The sequence below is a fragment of the Bos javanicus genome, chromosome 14, assembly GCF_032452875.1.
Source record: "Bos javanicus breed banteng chromosome 14, ARS-OSU_banteng_1.0, whole genome shotgun sequence".
Lineage (NCBI taxonomy): Eukaryota > Metazoa > Chordata > Mammalia > Artiodactyla > Bovidae > Bos > Bos javanicus.
This window is the reverse complement of record NC_083881.1, coordinates 44,875,785-44,900,327: the sequence shown is the minus strand read 5'-3', so window position 1 is coordinate 44,900,327 and position 24,543 is coordinate 44,875,785. Positions and strand designations below refer to the sequence as shown.

At 43.6% G+C, this 24,543-nt stretch overlaps 1 protein-coding gene across 4 annotated transcripts; it reads left to right on the top strand.

Moving 5' to 3' along the window:
- The first annotated feature begins 11,779 nt into the window (after positions 1-11,779).
- FABP12 (fatty acid binding protein 12) lies at positions 11,780-21,538 on the top strand. Of its 4 annotated transcripts, none has more exons than XM_061439079.1 (5): positions 11,780-11,856; positions 13,626-13,712; positions 15,548-15,720; positions 19,163-19,264; positions 21,402-21,538. In XM_061439079.1, exons 2-5 carry the CDS (start codon positions 13,640-13,642, stop codon positions 21,474-21,476), a joined length of 423 nt encoding a protein of 140 aa, XP_061295063.1. In that variant the 5' UTR covers positions 11,780-11,856; positions 13,626-13,639; the 3' UTR covers positions 21,477-21,538. The 4 variants fall into 4 exon arrangements, with proteins under 4 accessions (XP_061295063.1, XP_061295064.1, XP_061295062.1 ...); XM_061439080.1 differs by having other exon boundaries at positions 11,788-11,876; positions 13,658-13,712; XM_061439078.1 differs by having other exon boundaries at positions 11,792-11,876.
- Positions 21,539-24,543: the final 3,005 nt, after the last annotated feature.

Here is a 24,543-nt window from a genome sequence, read left to right as displayed (position 1 = left end):
TTGGACTCCTTTTCCCTATTCTACCTACCTAACATTCCCCCCTCAAGAGATGGGAGGCCCAATTCTTTGGGAATAGGGGCGTCGAGGTCTTTCTGGCTACTTCCTGCTGAACTGGGATGGCGAGGGGTATTGGGCCTCCCCCTTTTGCTAGTCTCAATCCTCAGAGTCCTTATAGTGGTGTCCAAGGGTGTGTGACAATTTCCTTGTTCGGCTGTAGTTTTATATCTTTGTTGAACTGGCACTGCATGTTATAGCTGGTTGACCTGGGCAGAGACAAAACAGGTTAGATAATTGACAGTACATGGAATAATCATAAGCATCATCAATGTAGCATAACAAGGACTAGAAGGGACATTGGTCAATTTTAAATTCACATGGCAGGGATGGCTCAAGTCCCTCTTTGTTCAGGGATCAGAAGATCTATTTCCTGTCTGTCTTGGAGTACAGTCTCTGTCAAGCTGTGTTGGCTCCTTAGAGTTATCCTGAGAAATCTTATCCCCAGAAACCAGGTTTTGGGGGTGTTCATTAGAATGGCACTCATTGGTAGTTCTGAATAGGTATCTGAGATCTCCCAGGGGCTCACAGGTATATCGAGTGTCCTCTTCTGTTTTCTTCCACAGCTTGACTCGTGAGTAGTGAATCCAGTAGTCATGTCCTGGTACCTTGACTGCTGTGGGGGTAGAAAGTATTACAGGTTAGGGGCCCTTCCATGTGGGCTGGAGTTGAGCCTTTGGGGACCCATCTTTCCAGACTTTAATTAGGACTTGAGTCCCTGGAGCATATCGTGGTGACTCTTTAGAATCTTTTGGGTCCTGGTTCATACCCCACAAGCGTATATCCTGTTGGACTTGCCCACTGGCCATGGTATAAGACTGGAGGGTCTGAACCTCTGGATCTAGGAAGAGGTCATTGACATAAACAAAAGGTCTCCTAAGAGACTAAGACCAACCTGTTCCTTAGGGGCAATGCAGGTGCGGAGGAGAGCTCTTGGTAAAGCCTCCTTCCATCCAGGGGAGGTCTCCTGGGTTATCTTTTTTATCGCTGATTTTAATAATTGATTGAGACTCCTTGGGTGACCTTAGAAGTAAATGATGTCCCATTGTCACTTTGTAATGCCCTGGGCAGACCAAATCTTGGAATGATTTCATGGAGCAGTTTTTTTACCACCTCCTCAGCCTTCTCAGTCTGGGTGAGAAAGCCTTCAATCCATCCTGTGAATGTATCTATCATAACTAATAAGTATTTATACCCTTGAGAAACTGGCATCTGGGTGAAGTCCATCTGCCAGTCCTCTCCTGGGTAGGCTCCACGTCGTTGGATGGGCTGGGCCAGCTGGGGTCTTCGAGCTCCTTGGGGGTTGTTTCATTGGCAAGTGGGACAAGAGGAGACCACCTGTCTTATAGTTGTTTGGAAGCCTGTTCCTCTGAAGGACCTTTCTAGTAATCTTTGGAGGGTCTTTTCTCCTAAATGAGTAGTGGCATGTAAGGAGTTAACCAGCTTCCATTGGAGGTTCCCAGGCAGAAAAAGGAGTCCCTCCCTTTGGAACCACCCCATATGATCTTGAAAGCCCTCGCTCTTAGCTTTAAGAGTCTCACCTTCAGTATATGAAGGAGTTTCTGGCAAATTAGTCTGTGGAACTAAGGTGGCAATCCCTATTATGTTATGGTTCTGTAATGCTGCTCTCCTAGCTGCCTGATCAGCTGCTTAGTTCCCTTGTGCCATTCCCGTGTTCCCTTTTTGGTATCCTTTACAGTGAGAGACTGAAACCTCAGTAGACAGATGGACTGCCTCCAAGAGTCAAAGAATCTGATCACCATATTTGATTGGGGACCCTCGGGTGGTCAAGTGGCCCCTTTCTTTCCAAACAGCCGCATGTGCATGTAGCACCAGAAAGGCATACTTGGAGTCAGTGTAAATGGCTATTCTTTTTCCTTTTCCCAGCTCTACAGCTCGAGTCAGGGCTATGAGCTCAGCTAATTGGGCTGAAGCACCTGGTGGCAGAGGCTTAGCCGCTATGGTCTCAAAATTGGAGACTACTGCATACCCGGCTCTTCTTTTTCCATCCAAGACAAAGCTGCTTCCATCAGTGTACCAGATTTCCTCAGGATTGGTCAGAGGATCTTCTGAAAATCCCTCTCGGGGTTTTGTCCAGTGGTCCAAGGATTCTAGACAAGAGTGAAAGCTCTCAGGGATAGGTAGGAGGGTGGCTGGGTTAAGAACCTCACAAGGGGATATAGTGAGGCCTGGATTTTCCATCAGCATTACTTGATATCTGAGGATTCTTTGATCAGACATCCATAAATGGCCTCTCCCATTTAGGAGTTGTTTTACTTGGTGGCTGGTAAAAATAGTTTGCCTCCAAAGGAGAGTTTTAAAGCATCTTCTATCATGACTGCAATAGCTGCAAGATTTCAAAGGCAGGGGGGCCAATCTTGGGTAGTTGGATCGAGCCTCTTGGATAAGTAAGCTACAGGCTAGGGCTCAGATCCCAACCTTTGAGTTAACACTCCCAAGGCTATTCCCTCTCTTTCATGGACATAAAGTTGGAATGCTTTTTATGGGTCTGGCAACCTCAAGGCAGGTGCCTGAGTTAAGGACTGTTTTAGTGTAGCCTCTGCCTTCTTTTGAGGAGTTCCCCACATCAGTGGTATTGAATCATCTCGCCCCTTTAAGCTTTCATATAAAGGCTGGGCAATTAGACCATAACTGGGTATCCAGATTCTACAATAACCAGTTAGCCCCAGGAAAGCTCGCAATTGTTTTTGAGTTGTGGCAGAGGGCAAGTGGAGAATTCCTTGTACCTGATCAGAGGACAGCCTCCTGGACCCATGTGTAATTTGAACTCCCAGGTAAGTGACCTTTGTCTCGACCATCTAAGCCTTAGCACTGGAGACTTTATATCCCCTTTCCTCCAAGAAGTTTAGAACCTGAATTGCATGTTGTTGGGCACTTTTCTCATCTGGAGAGCAGATTAGTAGGTCATCTACATATTGTAATATTTTCACATTAGGTCCCAGGTCCAGATCTAGGAGATCCCAGCTAAGGGCCTGTCCAAACAGGTGGGGGCTATCTCTGAACCCCTGAGATAATACTGTCCAAGTCATCTGTTGGTGTTTTTCTCCTGGGGCTTCCCACTCAAAGGCAAAAAGGTATTGGGATTCTTTAGCCAGTGGTATGCCAAAAAAATGCATCTTTGAGATCCAAGACGTAAACCACTTGGCACTGGGTGGGATTTCTCCCAAGATTACATAGGGATTGGGTACTGTGGGATGGAGGGGGACTACAGCTTCATTTATGATCTGGAGATCTTGAACCATTCACCAGGTTCCATCTTTTTTCTTTACAGAGAGGATTGGGGTGTTACATGGCAAACTGGTGGGGACCAATAGTCCACAAGCAAGGAATTTATTTATTAAAGGCTGTAGTCCCTCCCGAGCCTCTCTTTTGAGAGGGTATTATTTCCGGTTAGGAAACCGAGTGGGATCTCGGAGGACAATGATGACCGGTTCAGCTTGTTGGGCTCGTCCAGGGATCCCCTGGTCCCACACCTGGGGGTTAATTTTGTCTTCCCACAGTTTTTGGTCCTTCTCTATTGAAGGTGTAATGGGTTCTTCAGTAGTAACCAGGAGCTGTAGAGCTCTAGGGGCTGAAAAACTTCCCATCACAAGGGTGGTCCCCAGTTTAGTGAGTATATCTCTCCCCAATAAGGGAGTAGGACACTCAGGGATGACCAGAAACTGGTGGGAAAATATTTGTTCATCCCAGCAACAAAGAAGTGCTTGGGTGAATCTTTTAGTAGTTGCTTTTCCTGTAGCACCCAAAATGGTACAGATTTGGGAGGAGAAGGCTCTGGACTAGGAGATTAAGACAGAGTAGGTAGCCCTTGTGTCAACCAAGAAATTCTCAGACCTACCTGCCACATCCAGTTGCACCCTTGGCTCCAGCCCCGTGATGGTTATCCATGACAGGCAGGCTGGCTGGAGCAGGCCGCTTCAGTCCTCTTGAACCATCGTGAGGGTAGGCTTGGCACTTGACCTTGAGGCTCTTGGGTCCCAAGGGCAGAGTGCCGCCCAGTGTCCCAGTTGATGGTATTTGTGGCAAGCCGTTCTCTCTTTGGCCCAATGCCCCGCCTGTTTACAGATCAGACATTTGTCTGGTGCCTTGTCCTTCAAGGACTTGGGGTTTGCCATAGGGCTTCTCTGGAGGGCGGCCAGCATCTGGGCATGCCTTGTCTCTTTCTTTTTCTCCTTCTCCTGGGCCTTGGCCTCCTTCTCCTGTTCTCTGTTATAAAAGGTATTGGTGGCTGTCTGGACCATCTCATCTAAAGAGGCAGCAGGGTCCTGCTGTTGTAGCTGCTGTAACTTAATTCTGATATCTGATGCACATTGGGACAGGAATTTGTCCTTTAAAATCACCCATCCCTCGTAAGAGTCTAAGTCCAGGTTGGTAAACTTTTGGAGTGCCTCTTTTAGCCTCTCCAGAAAGGCAATGGGGTTCTCATTGGGCTCCTGAGTTATTGCTGAGACTGGGCACAGTCCCACAAATAATAGGCTTCTTTATGTTTCCATGGGTGGACTTCCTTAGGGATGATTCTTTCTGAAGTTTATCCTACCCAGAACTGTTGCAACCTGAGAGCCAGGCGTCCTCAGGTCAGGGTGCAGATCCCCAGGCAGGTTGAGGCGTGACGGCCTCCTGAGAATTGGGTCCCTGGGCAGGTTGAGGCATGACGACCTCCTGGGACCCCTGGGACTGGAGTTTGGGCATCCCTAAGATCTCCAGTGTGACCAGTGCTGGGTAGAATTAAGAGGTTTGTAACTCTGCTAGTTTGCCCACTGTGGACGGGAATAGATATGATGTAAGTTCATCCTACCCAGAACTGTTGCAACCGGAGAGCCAGGCGTCCCCGGGTCAGGGTGCAGATCCCCAGGCAGCCTGAGGCGTGACAGCTTCCTAGAGATCGAATCCCCAGGCAGGTCGAGGCATGACGGCCTCCCAAGAATTGGGTCCCTGGGCAGGTAGAGGCGTGACGACCTCCTGGGACCCCTGGGACTAGAGGGTCCCCGAGCAGGTTGAGGTGTGACAACCTTTTGAAGACCGAACCCTAGGCAGGTCAAGGCGTGATGACCTCCTGGGACTCCGTGGACTGGAGTTTGGGCATCCCCAAGATCTCCAGTGTGACCAGTATTGGGTAGGATTAGGGGGTTGGATATTATAGAGTATTTCCCTCCCAAGGCCAGCTATTTTCTGGTTGTCTCTCCAGAAGATTGTACAGGCAATTGTGGGTCTGGATGGGGCTCAGGAAAAGAGCATGAAACAGGAGGGAAGAGGGCAGAGCACAACCTTCGAAAGAATGACATAGCACAATGGTATAATGTAAACCAATTAAAATCAATTGGGTCCAAGATGATTCAAGTAAACCTTAATCCCCAATCTATAAGCCAACAGACACACCCAGAGGTGGCAGGACAGCTCCAAGGCACAAGGTCAGAAGAGGGAGGAGTGGGTGGTTCCCCAATGGCTGGGATGATCCTCTCACTCATTAGCATATGAATTCCACCCCCTCATAAAACCTATCCGGGCCTAATACCATGGCCCCAAGGGCTCACACCCTGATGAGTGGCTTCTCTCTGGATCCTAACAAATCCACCTCTTATCGCTTTGTCTCTCAATGAATTTTTGCAATGAGGCATCAGAGCCTGAGTTTCATTAGTTTTGGCCGGGCTTGAGTCCCGGGAGAGAGCTGAAGGACAGGAGGAAAAAGCAGTGGGGAAAACGTGCCAAGGAATCACCTTCAGAGCCCGCCGGAAAATTTGCTAAATATCTGACCGGTGCTCACAGTTTCATTGGTCTGATCCTTGGCATAGAGAAGAGAAAGGACAGAAGAACCCCCACTGGCTTGTGTAACAGCTACTGGGGCTCAGCAGATAGCGCCTTTGGGACATACTGAGGAGTAGCCTCTCCAGAGTCCCTCAGTTGTGCCCCTGCCACCCGCCTGTTCGCGGGAGGTTCAAGGAAACAAGAAACGAGAGATTGTAAAGGTCCCTCCAGCCATAGGAGTGAGGACCTCTTACCTTAACGGGAGGTCTTCTGGAATCTGAGACTGGGTCACGTGAGCTTTCTGCTGAGTTCGTTTTTCGCTGTCCCGGTTTCCAGCATGATGGGCCTTCCCCCGCGTTGGGTTTCTTTGCCTTCTGCTTCTAGCACGGGAGCTTCACTGAGTTGGGCTCCTGCTGTGCTTGGCCTCTTCTGTGCAGAGGTTGTTTCAGCCAGGTTAAATCCGAGTCACAGCACCATAGATGTCATGCGAGTGTATGTTCCTCGGTTCTTTGTCTCATCACAACAAAGATTTGGAGTGATGGACATTAAAGCCCTCAGCGTGTCACAGCTCTCGGGTCTTGGACAAACCGTGTTATAGTTCTTGGGCAAATCAGTGTTCAGTCAGTTCAGTTCAGTTCAGTCGCTCAGTTGTGTCCGACTCTTTGCGACCCCATGAATCGCAGCACGCCAGGCCTCCCTGTCCATCACCAACTCCCAGAGTTCACTCAGACTCAACGTCCATCGAGTCAGTGATGCCATCCAGCCATCTCATCCTCTGTCGTCCCCTTCTCCTCCTGCCCCCAATCCCTCCCAGCATCAGAGTTTTTTCCAGTGAGTCAACTCTTCCCATGAGGTGGCCAAAGTACTAGAGTTTCAGCTTCAGCATCATTCCTTCCAAAGAAATCCCAGGGCTGATCTCCTTCAGAATGGACTGGTTGGATCTCCTTGCAGTCCAAGGGACTCTCAAGAGTCTTCTCCAACACCACAGTTCACAAGCATCAATTCTTTGGCGCTCAGCCTTTTTCACAGTCCAACTCTCACATCCATACATGACCACTGGAAAAACCATAGCCTTGACTAGCCAGATCTTTATTGGCAAAGTAATGTCTCTGCTTTTGAATATGCTATCTAGGTTGGACATAACTTTCCTTCCAAGGATTAAGCGTCTTTTAATTTCATGGCTGCAGTCACCATCTGCAGTGATTTTGGAGCCCAAAAAAATAAAGTCTGACACTGTTTCCACTGTTTCCCCATCTATTTCCCATGAAGTGATGGGACCGGATGCCATGATCTTCGTTTTCTGAATCAGTGTTACAAATCTATTTTATTTAGAAGATAGCAGGAGAGAGAGAGTGAGTGAGAGAGAGAGAGCGCACGCACACAGGAGAAAGAGAGTCCATCAGAAAGCACTTTGGCTCCTCCTTTTATATATTTTTTCCTCCACCTGGGCCTGCCCTATGAAAATTGGGCTTAGCCAGGAGTGCTGTTTGTTCTGCCTGAAGTCTTCACTCTGGTCCTCGGGCCTTCCTTTGACCTTCCTTGTCTTTTAGCCACTGCTATTTTGGACTCCTTTTGCCTATTCCACCTACCTAACAAAAGCGAAAAGTGAGAGTGAAAGTCGCTCAGTCCTGTCTGGTTCTTTGTGACCCCATGGACTATATATAGTCCATGGAATTCTCCATGCCAGAATACTGGAGTGAATAGTTTTGCCCTTCTTCAGGTGATCTGCCCAACCCAGGGACTGAACCCAGATCTCCCACATTGCAGGCAAATTCTTTACCAGCTGAGCCACCATGGAAGCCCAATAATACTGGAGTGGATAGTCTATACCTTTTCCAGTGGGTCTTCCTGACCCAGGAATCAAATGGGGGTCTCCTGCATTGCAGGTAGATTCTTTACCGACTGAGTTATCAGGGAAGCCCCAACTATGCTGGAGGTAATGAAAATAATGGACCTCCTTCAAAAGGCCTGATGCAGGCACTGCCGTACTCAGTGCCCTGACCCTGCATCAGGCCACTGCTGACCCACACCTCTGACGAACACCCCTGGACACTCATAGGCAAGTCTAGGTCAGTCTCTTGTGGAGTTACTGCTCCTTTCTCCTGGGTCCTGGTGCACACAGGTTTTGTTTGTGCCCTCCAATAGTCTGGTTCCCCAGTCCTGTGTAAGTTCTGTAATCAAATCCCACTGACCTCCAAAGTCAAATTCCCCAGGGGTTCTCAGTCCCTTTGCCAAATCCCCAGGTTGGGAAATCTGTTGTGGGTCCTAGAACTTTATAAACAGTGAAGGAATTTCTTTGGTATAATTGTTCTGAAGTTTATGGGTGGGTCGTCTGCTTAGCGGCTCTATGGTGGGGTTAAAGGTGACCTCCTCCAAGATGGCTTATGCCACAGGCTATGTGACCAGGTCTCCTGCACTCAGAGCTTCTGCCCCAGTTGCAGGCCACTGCAGATCAGTACCTCCACAGGAGACACTCAAACACAGTTCTGGCTCAGTCTTTTTTGGGTCTCTTGGTCCTGGTGCACACAAAGTTTTGTTTGAGCCCTCTGAGCATCTCTGATGCATATGAGGTTTGATTCTAAAAAGTGAAAATCTCTCAGTCATGTCCAACTCTTTGCGACCCCATGGACTCTATAGTCTGAATTCTTCAGGCCAGAATACTGGAGTGGGTAACTGTTTCCTTCTCCAGTAGATCGTTCCAACCCAAGGATCGACCCCAGGTCTCCCGCACAGCAGGCAGATTCTTTACCAGTTGAGCCACAAGGAAAGCCCAAAGAAAGCCCACACACACAGTAATTGTTATGATCCCGAGTTTTAAATATTAATTTAAGTCAGACCTAAGATTCTAAAGGGCTTCCCTGGTGACTCAGATGGTAAAGAATACGCCTACAATGCGGGAGATCCCTGGTGGCAAAGATCCCCTGGAAGAGGAAATGAAAGCCCTCTCTATTATTCTACAATTCCATGGACAAAGGAGCCTGATGGGCTACTGTCCGTGGCGTTGCAACAAGCTGGACACGACTGAGCAACTATCACGTAGATACATACAAGACTCTAAAATGGGGATTGGCAAGCATTTTTCTGTAAAGGGCCAGACAGTAAATATTTGAGGCTTTGCAAGCCATGTGGTGTCTGTCCCAAATACCCTGTTCTTCTACTGTAGCCTGAAAGCAGCCACAGATAATAAGTGTGGCTGTGTTCTAATAAATCTTTACCTATAGGTGGTAGCTGGATTTAGGACGTAGATCATAGCTTGCCAATCTTTGCTCTAAAAAAGGAATTGTTTCTCCCTGCTTATATTGTACAGATAGATCTCCATATGGAAACATTGAGGAATTTAGCATCATTTCATATTCTCTTTCATAATATTGGAAACATTTTGCACATCTCTTTCATTCATCATTATACACCTCATGCCCAGCACTGGGGTCTTTCATTTAACAGGGACTCAAAGTTTATTTTGAGAGTCTTTTGGACAACAAGGGAATCAAACCAGTTGATCCTACAGGAAATCAACCCCAAATATTCATTACAAGGACTGGTACTGAAAAGCTCCAATACTTTGGCCACTTGATGAGAAGAGGTGCCTCATTGGGAAAAAAAAAAAAAAAACCCTGATGCTGGGAAAGATTGAAGGCAAAAGGAGAAGGGGATGACAGAGGATAAGATGATTAGATAGAATCACCAACTCAATGGACATACATTTGAGCAAACTCTGGGAGATGGTGAAGGACAGAGGAGCCTGGCATGCTGCAGTCCATCAGGTTGCAGAGTCAGACACGACTTAGTGACTAAATAAAAGAAAACAACAGCAACAAAGATTTATTGAATGAATAGCAAATGAGTGAAGCCTGAGTTTTCCTAGCATGCCAGTCTCTGCGGAGTATGCACAATGCCTTGTCCAGCTCCAATGCACTTCAAATTGCTTAGCTGAAATAACTCAAGTTCAATATACCAAAGCACTGGCAACTCTTATATTGTGGGGCTCTCATCTCTCCTTCTCTACAGGAAAATAAAAAGAGCTGTACTTCTGGTATGGATCAATATAGTTATTATACCTTTCTTTAAAAAGAGAAAAAGATATTTATAGCTATATGTGTATCCATATTAATTCCATATCAATCAGTCAGTTTGCTCATTGATAGCAATAGGGAAATGGGAAGCAATAGGGACTGGGTGGCAGCACTTTCCTGCCAGAAGCCAGGGGGTTGTAGCTAAAAGGGCTTGACCTGGAGGGAATTGTGGAGATGCTTAATAGAACATGGCACCCCTAGAGGCAAAGTAGATGAATAACTAATGGGGATACTGCTTAATCAATACAATCAAAAGACAAGAATGTATGAGCAGCAGGCTAAGGGTCATCATGCCAATAGAAATTCATGATCCTTTGCCCAGATCTCAAACTTCAGGCAGTTTTCAAACCCGGAAAACAGTGGCTAAAGAGGTTACCAAGTCCACAAGAGGAAGAATCTTAAAATGCCATGGGGAAAATACAGTGTGTTTACCTCCTCCATTTTCCTCAAAAGAGATAAACTGTAATTCAGCTGAGAAAATAAATTCTGGGAAAAGAGGGATATCCAAATATTATAAGGGTAGTGGATCTGAATTAACATTGACTCACAGAGTTCCAAAGCAGCATGTTAGAGAGGAGATGTACTAGAGCCAGGTAATAATCAACATTCTGGTTCTCAGTGTATCCAGTAAGTCTGTGGACCCAACCAGTGATGACCTCCCCTGTCCTTGACTATATAACTGGGACTGATATAGGTGGCCATTGGAGTAGCCTCCATCTTGAATTCTTCCCATTCCAACCAAATGAGCTATCGTAGTGAGAAGGCGATATGGAATCTTTTGAAACTGTACTTCTACATTCCGTTCTCCTCTCTATCCCAGCCCCTGGTCAATCCTGGCGAAGATGGTGAATCTAACAATACTGCATTTGGAAGTGGTGATGAAGAGGAATGGTAGAAATTAATGCTACTCTAAACAATATTGAGAATGCAGGGGACAGAGGTTCATATCATAGCTCCATTTAATTCACCAGTCTGGTCCCTGTAGAAACCAATGAATCAGAGAATGACTGTAGGCCACAGCCAGCTCAAATAATAGCCCCGATTGCGGCTGCTGCGCTATGTGTTACTTTTGCAAGAGCAGATGAATATGGCCTCAGGTACACAGTATCCATGTGATTTGGCACTTTTTTTTCTCCCAATCTGGAAAGATCAGAAACTGCTTGCATTTACATGAAACGGTTGACTATATACATGTACAGGTCTGTTTGAGGCTTCATTATCTTCTATTCTCTGTCATAATACACATTCAGATAAGATCTGGGTTGTCTGGACATCCTACACAACATTGCATTGATCAGGAGGGTGAGCAAGAAGTGGCTCGCATGCTGGAGGCACTGGTAAGACACAGGCATGGCAAAGCATGAGTGTTAAAGTGGGTGCAACTAGGAAACTTCTAGGGTTATAAAGTGTTTAGTGATCCAGGTGGGTCAAGGGAAGGTGAAGACATCTCTAAGACAATTTGCTACATCTTACCTTTCTACTTGAAAGAAGGAAACAGACTCCACATCCATAAACATGTTCCAGCCCATATACTGGGTGACAAGTGAATATCTCTGCCCTGAGTGAGGCCTGAAGCAGGAAGTCAGGGCTGCAATACAAGTAGCTCTGCTACTTGGGTCAGATGATCTGGTAAACTCTATGCTGTTGGAGGTGTTAGTGTTGGGAAAAGACCCAGCGTAACACATAGGTAAAGCAGGGTAGGAGCTACACAACACAGACCTCCGACACTGGGGAACAAGGCCACGCCATCTGCAATGGGAACTTACATGCTTTTTGCAAAGAGTTCTTGTTGTGTTACAGGGACTGAGCATAGACGGAATTCTTGATTAGAGGATGCCAAGTAACCATGTGTCTGGAACTGTCCATTATGAGCTGGATTCTGTCAGACCCACAGAGTCATAAACTCAGGCAGCCCCAGCAGCAGGCCCAAGTAAAATCAAAGTTGTGCATCTGGGATCAAGGCTGGGTAAGACCAGGAGATGTGAGGTAACTGTGAGCAGGTAGCCCAGACCATGTCCCCACTGCTTGAGTACCCACCCCCTCAGATCATTCCTAGGACTATGGGTGGGTCCTAGTGATCAGCCGAAGGAGTAGAAGAAGCCTGGACATGAGTTGTGGAGAGGTCAGCTCAGTGTATGGATGTGGGTTGAATGAGCAGTGGTTTAATTACACTCAGGGTAGTAGGACAGTGACTGCAGGCATGAAATTAAAAGATGCTTGCTCCTTGGATGAAAAGCTATGACAAACCTAAATAGTGTATTAAAAAGCAGAGGCATTACTTTGTTGACAAAGATCCATGTAGTCAAAGCTATGGTTATTCTAGTAGTCACAGATGTGAGAGTTGGATTGTAAAGAAGACTGAATGCTGAAGAACTGATGCTTTCAAATTGTGGGGCTGGAGAAGACTCTTGAGAGTCCCTTGCAAAAAAACAAGATCAAACAAGTCAACCCTAAATCAACTGGAATATTCACTGGAAAGATTTCATCATAGTTGCTGTATTTCCTTCCTTTTCTTTATGCTCCATTCTCTTGCTCAATATGTACATGACTTAAAATGGTTGTTCTAGCACTGACTAAACTTAACATTTTGGTTCAAATGCCATCTATGGAGTCTCTCTGGTTTTTAGTTCAAAGTATCAATAGATGGGGAAACAGTGGAAACAGTGGCTGACTTTATTTTTGGGGGCTCCTAAATCACTGTAGATGGTGATTGCAGCCATGAAATTAAAATACACTTACTCCTTGGAAGGAAAGTTATGACCAACCTAGACAGCATATTAAAAAGCAGAGACATTACTTTGCCAGCAAAGGTCCATCTAGTCAAGGCTATGGTTTTTCCAGTGGTCATGTATGGATGTGACAGTTGGACTATGAAGAAAGCTGAGCGCTGAAGAACTGATGCTTTTGAACTGTGGTGCTGGAGAAGACTCTTGAGAGTCCCTTGGACTGCAAGGAGATCCAACCAGTCCATCCTAAAGGAGACCAGTCCTGAGTGTTCATTGGAAGGACTGATGCTGATGCTGAAACTCCAGTACTTTGGCCACCTGATGCAAAGAGCTGACTCATCTGAAAAGTCCCTGATGCTGGGAAAGATTGAAGGCAGGAGGAGAAGGGGACGACAGAGGATGAGATGGTTGGATGGCATCACTGACTCAATGGACACGAGTCTGGGTAAACTCTGGGAGTTGGTGATGGACAGGGAGGCCTGGCAAGCTGTAGTCCATGGGGTCGCAAAGAGTCGGGCATGACTGAACTACTGAATTGAACTGAACTGATCAAAAATGAAAATATTACAAGCTCTCTATACAGCTAAGACATTGGCTTTTTTTCTAGATCATCCTTGACTAGAGAAACAAAGAGAGAGACCTGGAATTTAGACATAAGACACAGCTGTCTCAGTTTGCACTTGCTTCACTCATTGCTGTGTGTAGCGTTCTTATGGAAGGAAACAGAAAAGAATTTGTAACATTAGTTTTGACCCTAAATTAGAGTTGGAAAAATTACATCTAGTCCTGCTAAAATCTGTACCATGTTCCATTTTCATCTTGACTTCCTTACATTTGAGAGAGCTTTCCTGCTTTGGGTGGTTTGATGGGACAATGACAAAGATTAGAGTACCTTATTATTTTTTTTTTCCCTGACTCTTCTGCACTATCAACCAGAATTGTATTGAAAACAGGTTCCAACATATTTCAAGGAACATACTTATTTATATGATGCAATTTTTCCTTAAAGTCAACTTAGGCAGAATGGTTGATCTGTTCCAGGGAACATGGAAATCCATTTCTTGTGAAAATTTTGAAGAATATATGAAAGAACTGGGTGAGCCATATTTACTTGCATATCACAGCCAGTAAAAGTGGGAGCTTTGACAGCACAGAACTTGCTCTGTGTGAACCTCTTCCTTCAGTTTTTCACATAGAAACAATAAATATTGATTTAGCACCTAGATACAGTTCTGTGCAAAACTAGTTGAAGTTGACATAATCCCTGCTCTCACGTAATTTACCCTTGATTTGCACATGTGCCATATACTAAATAGTAAATGATTTCAATAAATGATTTAAAACAAAAAAATCACATTTAAAAATTAATTAATTTTTAATTGGTGTATATATACTCCAATATAAAATTGGAGTATTACTTTTAATTGGAGTATAAACTTTGTGTTAGTTTTTGCTGTACAACAATGTGAATCAGCTATATGTACCCATATATGCCCTCCATCTTGGGCCTCCCTCCCACCTCCCCTAACTCACGCCTCTAGGTCATCGCAGAGCGCTGAGGTAAACTTCCTTTGCTATACGGCAGTTTCCCACCACCTATCTATTTTACACGTGGTAGTGTATATATTGGGCTTCCCAGGTGGTGCTACTGGTAGAGAACCTGACTGCCAATGCAGGAGATGCAAGAGACACGTTCAACCCTCGAGTCAGAAAGATCCCCTGGAGAAGGCATGACAATCCACTCCATTTTTGCCTGGAAAATCCCATGGACAGAGGAGCCTAGCGGGCTACAGTCCATCGAGTCGCAAAGAGTCAGATACGACTGAGAGATTGTATATACATCAATGCTACTCTCTCAGTTTGTCCCACCCTCTCCTTCCCGACCTGTGTCCACAAATCCGTTCATTATTATCTTGAAAAATGCTCATTTTGCAAACATTTGCTCTGTGCCTTTTGAGGATCGATCTTGTGTTCCAGCTTCTGATGACTGCTGGCATTCCTTAGCATGTGGCCATGGCACATCACTCTTTGCTCCTAAGTCACATTTTCTCCTAGAGTCTAATATCCCTCTTCCTCTTCTTATAAGGAAAATTTCTTCGACATTTCATGTGGACATTTGTGACTATATTTGGGGTCCACCTGGACAACCCAGGATACTCTCCCTATTTCAAGATCCTTAAATTAGGCATCAATAGGGCATAAATAACTAAATATCAGAATGTACATACTATGAAATATTATGTAGCTATGACAAAATCTGTGCTTATATGTACTGACATGGAAACTCTCCAAAACATACAGATATAGGGGAAAATCAAGTTGAATAACAATCGTTATAACAAAACATTTGTATTTTTAAAAATTCTATATATAGTGGTGATGGTTGCATAACATTGTTTATGTACTTACTGACACTTAATTGTACTTAAATTGCACTTACATGTACTGCCATTTAAAATGGTTAAAATGATAAATTTTATGTTATGTATATTTCACAACAGTAAAAATACATAATAGATAAAAACAAACCCTATACATGTGAACATAAAAGAATGTAAGAGAATGAATAAAGATCTGGAAGAATTCATGCCAAAGGGTTTAGTCTCTATGTAAATGAGTGCATTTTTAAAATAAGAAGAAGGTTGATATCTTTAAGAAAATTTTCAGAAGGGTCCATGAAACAATAGGATTAATAGCTACTGGACCAGAAAACATGACAGCTGTTAGATCAAAACTGGAGATAGATTTTTTTTTTCTGTAAAAAATACCCTATTTTAACATATAATGGTGGTGCTACTAGCTTAGAAGTTTGAATTCAAGCAGAGTCAAATCTGTTTAGCTCTAAAACCTCCTAATTAGCATATACAGCTAACGAGAGTCTTGGGAGACAACAACAGATTTAATCACTGTGTCCTTTTATCTGTTTTCCAGGAATAGGAAGAGCCAGCAGGAAACTAGGCTGTCTGGCAAAGCCCACTGTGACCATCATGACAAAGGAAGATCTGATCACTATAAAAACCAAAAGCATCTTTAAAAATAATGACATCTCCTTTAAACTGGGAGAAGAATTTGAGGAAACCACACCAGGTGGCCATAAAACCAAGGTGAGGCCTTCAACATTTTCAGATAAATTTAATTACGAATGTTAATTTTGAAATCTTCCCAGGTAAGTAAGCAATTATGGTGAACATATCTAAAGTGTGTTAGATAAACTTTTGGCTTAAGCCTTGGTCTGAGGAACTCAAATTTTAATATACATACAAATCTCACGGCATGTTAGTAAAAAATGCCTACTTCCAGATTCCGTCACCAGAGGCTGTGGTATCTGGGACCAGAAGTGAAAATGGTGTTTTTAACAATTCTTACGCAAATATTGAACAGAAAACACTTTCAGAATCATTTTTAGACCTCAGAAACAAAACTCTGCCTTTCCATTTTGTAGCAGTTTTCCATACATGGATTTACAATGAATAAAAAACTTGTGTTAGTTGGCATGCATGCGTGTGTATGTGTGTGCATGCTCAGTCAAATCTGACTCTTTGCAACTCCGTGGACTGTAGCCCACCAGGCTCCTCTGTTCATGGGATTCTCCAGGCAAGAATACTGGATTGGGTTGCCATTTCCTTCTTCAGGGGATCTTCCCGACCCATAGATCAAATCCATCAAATCCAAGTCTCTTGTGTCTTTTGCATTAGCAGGCAGATTCTTTACCACTGTGCCACATGGGAAGCCCATTAGCAGGTATGGGTGAGGTTATGTCACAGTAACAAATTATCCACAAGCTCTCAGTGCTTACACAATCGGAGTTCTAACTCATAGTACATATTCAGTGTTATGGTGGAGTTGGAGAAGTTTCTTTGTGGAGGAGGAGGCTGGAGATGGGGGCGTAGAGTATCTGTCCCTCTTAATTTCTCCAGGGACCAGGCTAAAGGAGATTCAACTAACCTGTAGCTGGACCATCTGAAGTTTGTGATCTAAGTCAACAAAATAGGGAAAGAGACACTAGGCTTTTTATTGTCTACACCTGGAGTTGAAACACACTTTCACTCATGGGCTCCAACTTCAATATACAATTTACCTATATTACACATTTTATTTATATTTTTTGTTTATTGACTGTTCCTCCACACTAGAATATAAGCTCTTCCAAGAAAGGACGTCTTGTCTGTTCTGTTTCACAGAACCTAGTGATATTACATAATATTAATATTTGCTCAATAAATATGTATCATTTGAATGAAAGCACTCAATAGATTGTTAAACAATATGGATAGTGAAGTCCTAATAAAAGGAACTGAATACCACATTATCAGATTTCTGTTAAATAATATGAGACTTCACATTCCTGTATAATATCAAATGGAAGAATTTTGACCAAAAATGTTTAATAAAGATGTCTATACTAAATTAAAAAAAAAAAACTACCAAAACAAGAAGACTGGAAAGTATAGAAGTGCAGAAAGGAAATTTGGTAACTATCATTATCTCTATCACAGGACAGACTGTAAATAATTCTGGTAGAAAACCCAGCTCAGTGGATGCATAAACTCTGAGGTGTAAGCTTTTCCAGTAGCCATGTATGGCTGTGATAGTCAGACCATAAAGAAAGCTGGGTGTCAAAGAATGGATGCTTTTGAACTGTGGTCTTGGAAAAGACTCTTGAGAGTGTCTTGGACAGCAAGGAGATCAAATCAGTCAATGCTAAAGGAAATCAGTCCTGAATATTCACTGGAAGGACTGATATTGAAGCCAAAGCACCAATACTTTGGCCACCTGATACGAAGAACTGACTCATTGGAAAAGACCCTGATGCTGGGAAAGATTGAAGGCAGGAGGAGAAGGGGATGACAGAGGATGAGATGGTTGGATGGCATCACCAACTCAATGGACATGAGTTTGAGCAAGCTCTGGAAGTTGGTGATGGACAGGGAAGGCTGGCATGCTGCAAGCTATCCATGGGGTCGCAAAGAGTTGGACACAACTGAGCAACTGAACTGAACTGCAATAGAGTTTAACAGGCTTATCTCTAAACTTTGAGGAGCAGGCTGCAAACTCTGGCTCAGGATTGTGTGGGTGTAAATCCCACCTCTGCCACCAATCATTCAATCAACCGTGTGACTATGAGCAAGTCACAGACTCATGGTGACTCAGCCATTTCATTTGCAAAAGGGGATAATTATAGAGTGTGTGTGTACTCAGTCATGCCCAACTCTTTGTGACCCAGTGGACTATAGCCCTCCAGGTTCCTCTGTCCATGGGATTATCTCGGCAAGAACACTGGAGTGGGTTCTCATTTCCTCCTCTGGGGTATCTTCCCAACTCAGGAATAGAACCCGCACCTCCTGTGCCTCCTGCATTGGCAGGTGGATTCTTTATCACTGAGCCACTTGGGAAGCCCAATAATTATAGTACTTACGTCGTAAGGTTGATGTGAGAATTACATGAATATGTTAATACTCTTGAAGAATGCCTCACACACAATAAATAGTGCTACCAAAGTGCTAGCTACTGTTGTTGTTACAATTACTATCATTTCTATTTATTATTTATTTTACTATTATTATTATTGCTTTACTCTCTATTGCCATTTTATTATAAAGCATACAACTCAGGAACAACAAAAGGGAAGAAATGCATAAGACAAGGTATGTGGGAAATGGTTTGAAGTTTCCATACCCCTCCAGGTACACAACCTTCCCAGCACACTAATATGTTCATCAGGGCTTCCCTGGTGGATCAGTGGATCAGTGGTAAAGAATCCACCTGCTATTGTAGGGAACATGAGTTCAATCCCTGGTCCAGGAAGATCCCACATGCTGAGGAGCAGCTAAGTCTGTGCTCCACAATTATTGCACCTGTGCCCTAGAGCCCAGCAACCACAGCTACTGAGCCCACACACTCTAGAGCTTGTGTTCCACAACAAGAGAAGCCAGCACAGTGAGAAGCCCTCACCTCACAACTAGAAAGTAATCCCTGCTTGTAGCAACTAGAGAAAAGCCTGAGCAAAGCAGTGAAGACCCAGCACAGCCAAAGATAAAGAAGTAAATAGATAAACTTATTTTAAAAAAAAATATGTTCATCAACTGGAAGCTCTACAAATCCCATCATTTTTTCACTGTAATACGTGCCACACCATTTTATATTCCCACAACACTATAATTATTTTTATATTGTTGGAGTAAGAAGAGGAAATGGGATCTTACATTGGGAGTTTGAATTAGCTTCACATATGTTTTTAAACTTGAAACTCACTTGTGATTCTTTACACAAAAAGATAATACTTGGCCTGTACAATAAATACATTTTGTAAAAACTTTACTTACTCCTGAAGGTAATATTTAGTTTTTACTCTTTTAAAACCTTTTCCCCCAGAAGAATCAGCCAACAAATTTACTGTTGATGAAGTCTCAGAATAAATGGAATTGTAAACACCATTCAAAAACTACCTGAGAATATCACAACAGCTGAAAAGAATTTGTCTCCTGATAAAATTTTAGAGTTCATATGTCACAGTCTGAGCTGAATTTGGTCTTGTCTGTGTTTCAGAGTACGGTAATCTTAGATGATGACTCCTTGGTTCAGGTTCAGGACTGGGATGGCAAAGAGATCACCATAAGGAGGAAGCTGGTGGATGAGAAAATGGTCGTGGTGAGTGAACTGTTTATCATTTTTTCTATCTAACACCTATATATTGGAGAAGGCAATGGCACCCCACTCCAGTACTCTTGCCTGGAAAATCCATGGACGGAGGAGCCTGGTAGGCTGCAGTCCATGGGGTCGCGAAGAGTCAGACACAACTGAGCGACTTCACTTTCACTTTTCTCTTTCATGCATTGGAGAAGGAAATGGCAATCCACTCCAGTATTCTTGCCTGGAGAATCCCAGGGACAGCGGAGCCTGGAGGGCTGCCATCTATGGGGTCGCACAGAGTCGGACACGACTGAAGCGACTTAGCAGCAGCAACACCAAAATATGGGCTTCCCAGGTGGCTCAGTGGGTAAAGAATCCACCTGTAATGCAGGAGATGCAGGATATGCAGGTTTGATTCCTGGGTCGAGAAAATTGCCTGGATGAGGGCATGGAAACCCACTCCAGTATTCTTGCCTGGAGAATCCCAAGGAGAGAGGAGCCTGATGGACTACAGTCCATAGAGTCTCAAAGAGTTGGACATGAGTGAAGCGATTGAGCATGCACGCAATAACTGTATATAAAATCACGCAGCTTGTTCTAAAACAATAGGAGTGAATGTAGTTTTTCTTTTTCCTCTTGCTTTATAAGAATGGGAGTGGGGGATATTGGCAGATAAATATATGATCATGAAGATTAGAAAATGTGCAAGGATTGAGAAACTAAAAACCTAGAGAGAATTTATAAAATTGTCTTGCCTCATATTTGGATTGGTGTGGAAGCCAAAACAAGCACGTATTTGTGCAAGAAAGATTTCAGTAGGGATTGAGAATTGTTGCTGACCCTTTGCTCCACACCAGGGTGAATTTCTCAGTTTTCCAGATCAACACCAAGTGAAAGCATGAAAAGGAAATTTAAACGAGAGAGGCAAAGCTTAAGTACTGTCTGGCTGATGTCTAGATCAATTGACACAAGTAAAAACTAACACTTAATGGCTACCATGTCCCCATGTTTTCATGTACTATTTAACCAATCTTCACAATACTCCTGTGAAATAAGATTACTTAATCCATTTAATGGGTGGGGAAACTGAGAATCAGACACTGACTTACCTGAGGATATTTGGCTGTGAAAATGTGGTGGTGCTGGGGTTAAAATCCAGGTTGGCTTAATTCCAACATCTACATTTTTTTAGTCTATCCTGTGCCTCTCAGGATGGCTTCCCCAATCATCTTTTTCGTTTGTACAGAATGGAGGGAAACATGTTCATGATTCTCCTCTTCTCAAACCCTACCTCCACTAAAATGAATAAAATGGTAGTTCTGGGCACAGTATAAAATAGTTCTTTCAAAGGAAATATAAAAAATCTATCCTCATTTCTTAATGTAAGGATATTTTTTTTCAACAATGGAGTACATCCCCTTATAAAATAGGAAGTGGAAGACTAAGGATGATTGATTTTATTGCTTTCTATAAAGACCTTAATCACTAAACAGATAGGTTTAAATAGTTCATTAGAAAAAATATTAGATTCAGAATCTGAAGACATGGATTTCCATCTCTATGTTCAGTTCTTATGTGACTTTGGAAAAGCCATTCATCCTCTCCAAGATTCAGTTTTCTTGCCTTAAAAATGTAGGAAAAAAAATTTTGGATAGAATTAAATACCATCATGTGTATATCAGTGCTCTGAAAATCATGAAATACTGTATTGATGTATATTATTATTTGAAAAATATAGAGTATCTATAAAAATGCTTCAATGTAGGCATTTGAAAATGTTTTAATAAAGATTTCAAGTTCATATAAATAAACTTTTTCTGTATATATATCTGTATATGCATATATGCATATATTTACACATTGTGTCATATATATCATATGTAATTGTGGTTTATATGTGTATGTACATATATACTCTTATTTTAAGTAGAATATTACTTTATCACAAGTGAAATATTCTGTTTTATTGGTGCCAAATCTTATATATGTATACATGGCAAAATCACTTCGTAAATAGTTTTGATTTATAGTTGTCTATAGATTTCTTTTCCGAATTTTTAAGGAATGTATGTATGCATAGCAATTAGTTTGCCTTTTTCTAAATGTCAGTTTCACCAGCAGTACTGAAATATCTTGTCCTTTGTTTGTCTTCAAGGAAAGTGTTGTGAACAATGTTACCTGCACACGAACATATGAGAGAGTACAAACAAACCCAGTCTCAAACTCTTAGGCACTCTCAAACTGTGATCCAAACTGCCAAGGCTGTTTAAATAAAAATATTATGACAACTAATACGAGAGAACCTTTGCAAAAATGCCAACAGCTTTGGATGCCATGCTGAATAAGCCTGTACAATAGAGTACTTTTCATACTGTTCATGGGGTTCGCAAAGCAAGAATACTCAAGTGGTTTGCCATTCCCTTCTCCAGTGGACCATGTTTTGTCATGACCCATCCATCTTGGGTGACCCTACCCGGCATGGCTCATAGTTTCTTTGAGTTAGACAGGGCTGTGGTCCATGTGATCAGCTTGATTCAGTTCAGATCAGTCGCTCAGTCATGTCTGACTCTTTGCGACCCCATTAATCGCAGCATGCCAGGCCTCCCTGTCCATCACCAACTCCCGGAGTTCACTCAGACTCACGTCCATCGAGTCAGTGATGCCATCCAGCCATCTCATCCTCTGTCGTCCCCTTCTCCTCCTGCCCCCAATCCCTCCCAGCATCAGAGTCTTTTCCAATGAGTCAACTCTACGCATGAGGTGGCCAAAGTACTGGAGTTCAGTTTGATTAGTTTTCTGTAATTGTGGTTTTCATTCTGTCCTGCTCTCTGATGGATAAGGATAAGAAGCTTATGGAAGCTTCCTGATGGGAGAGACTGACTGTGAGGGAAACTGGGTTTAGTCCTAATGGGCTGGGCCATGCTCAGGAAATCTTTAATCCAATTTTCTGTCAATGGGTGGGGCTGTGTTCCCTCCCTGTTGATTGGCCTGAGACAAAATTATGGTGGAGGTAGTGAAGATAATGGTGACCTCCTTCAAAAGGTCTCATGCACACACTGTTGCATTCAGTGCCCACGATCCTGCAGCAAGCCACTGACAACCCACATCTCTGGTGGGGACTCTTGGATACTCACAGGCAAGTCTGGGTCAGCCTCTTGTTGGATCACTGCTCCTTCCTCCTGGGTCCTGGTGAGCACAGGTTTTGTTTGAAAGAAAAAAAGGTTTTGTTTAAAGAAAGGTGAGCACCAAAGAATTGATGCTTTTGAACTGTGGTGTTGGAGAAGACTCTCGAGAATCCCTTGGACTGCAAGGAAATCAAACCAGTCCATCCTAAAGGAAATCAGTCCTGAATATTCACTGGAAGGCCTGATGCTAAAGCTAAAACTCCAATACTTTGGCCACCTGATATGAAGAACTGACTCCTTGGAAAAGACCCTGATACTGGGAAAGATTGAAGGCTGGAGGAGAAGGGGATGACAGAGGATGAGAAGGTTGGATGGCATCACCGACTTGATGGACATGAGTTTGAGCAAGCTCTGGGAGTTAGTGATGGACAGGGAAGTCTGGCATGCTGCAGTCCATGGAGTCGCAAAGAGTCGGACATGCCTGAGCGACTGAACTAAACTGATAGAGTACCTTGGCATTGGCTTCTATGAGAAACTGGAACGATACATCCTGTTTAAGTCAGAATTGCTATAATATATTCGGGGAGGCGGATTCATGTTAACTTTTCTCTTGTGGGCATATTGTGTCCATCTTTTAATTTCAACATGAACATGAACTGCAAAATATTGGGAAAATAATTCAAATTTTAAATAAACTAATCGGGACAGAGAATAACTCACAGGTTATATCTCAGCTGTATGTGAGAGGGAAATAAATAGGTTTGGAAGGAGTGCGATAGCTGATCATCTAAGTTATCACTGAAAACCAATACAAAGGAAAATACATTGTTTTATTTGCATCAAATGTGGACTCATCACTTTATCTTGTAGGTCAGATCAGCAAACAGATCAAGACTGGCAAACTGTACATGTCAATATCACCCCAATGGTTTCAGGAAGAATTGGAAACTGGAATCCATATTTCCTAATTATTTACCCCACAGTCGTAACAAAGGGAATCTAGGTAGAAACAGGTTCACAGTATATAGCATGAATCAAATATAACACTACATCAAACTAAGGAACACACAAGCTTTTCTTCATCTTAAAACATGTGGTGGGGCGCTACAACTTTGTCCAGGTGAGAACATGGAGTTTGACCATTTGAACTCCTGGCATGTCATTGCTTATTTGCCTGCATTGGTCTATAAGGGGTCTTGGCGCTCCAGAGAAGTGAGAGGAGTGCTTGCTTTGGGCATATTGGAACAATGCAGAAGACAATGGAAGGCATAGGAAAACATCCTCTGGACTTCTTGGAGTTGACAGAGGAAAGAGTCTAGGCAGAGGCTGAAGGAGCAGTTTCTCTGGGACCTGGTGTAGGCTGTAGATGTGGGAGGCTCTGCAGCAGAGCCCAGGTAACAGCTTGCTGCATCGAGACAGAAAAGACCCTTCTCCCGCATTGGAACTGAACCCAGCACCGTTTTGACACCACACGGGTCAGTGGCTGTGGGACCTTCCCTAACAGTGCTTCTGTCTTTGGTATGATGGGTTCTTGTCTGCATTGGTAAGGGGTAGTCTTGTGGGCCGGAGAAGGCAATGGCACCCCACCCCAGTACTCTTTCTTGGAAACTCCCATGGACAGAGGAGCCTGGTAGGCTGCAGTCCATGGGGTCGCAAAGAGTCAGACATGACTGAGCGACTTCACTTTCACTTTTCACTTTCATGCATTGGAGAAGGAAATGGCAACCCACTCCAGTGTTCTTGCCTGGAGAATCCCAGGGACGGGGGAGCCTGGTGGGCTGCCGTCTATGGGGTCGCACAGAGTCAGACACGACTGAAGCAACTTAGCAGCAGCAGCAGCAGCAGTCTTGTGGGCAGTGGGAGCCAGTGCAGGAAGCCTTGTGGTAAAGGGATAGGTATCAGTTCCAGCAGAACACAGGACCCCCCGATGACTCCTGGGCGTTTGAATATTGATGTTAATATGATTTTGTCAACAATCTGATCAAGTCTAGAGACTTTAGAGTATTCCAAAACATACACTCACAAATACAACTGCAGCAAGCAAAAGTTTTCCAAGAGGGAGAGTGAACAGCTTACCTTCTTCTCACCCCTTCACCTGATTGAAAATTACTAAAGTAAAAGGTCACCCACTCTGGCTGATGGATGTGGAATATCCCTCAAGTATCCATTTAA

Bases quoted from the DNA above. Each gene is read 5' to 3' on its own strand.
- FABP12 (XM_061439077.1), top strand. From the start codon at position 12,902: ATGCTGATGCTGAAACTCCAGTACTTTGGCCACCTGATGCAAAGAGCT. The intron at 13,062-15,547 runs GTAAACTCTGGG...TCTGTTTTCCAG, and splicing joins CTCAATGGACACGAGTCTGG to GAATAGGAAGAGCCAGCAGG. The intron at 15,721-19,162 runs GTGAGGCCTTCA...TCTGTGTTTCAG, and splicing joins CAGGTGGCCATAAAACCAAG to AGTACGGTAATCTTAGATGA.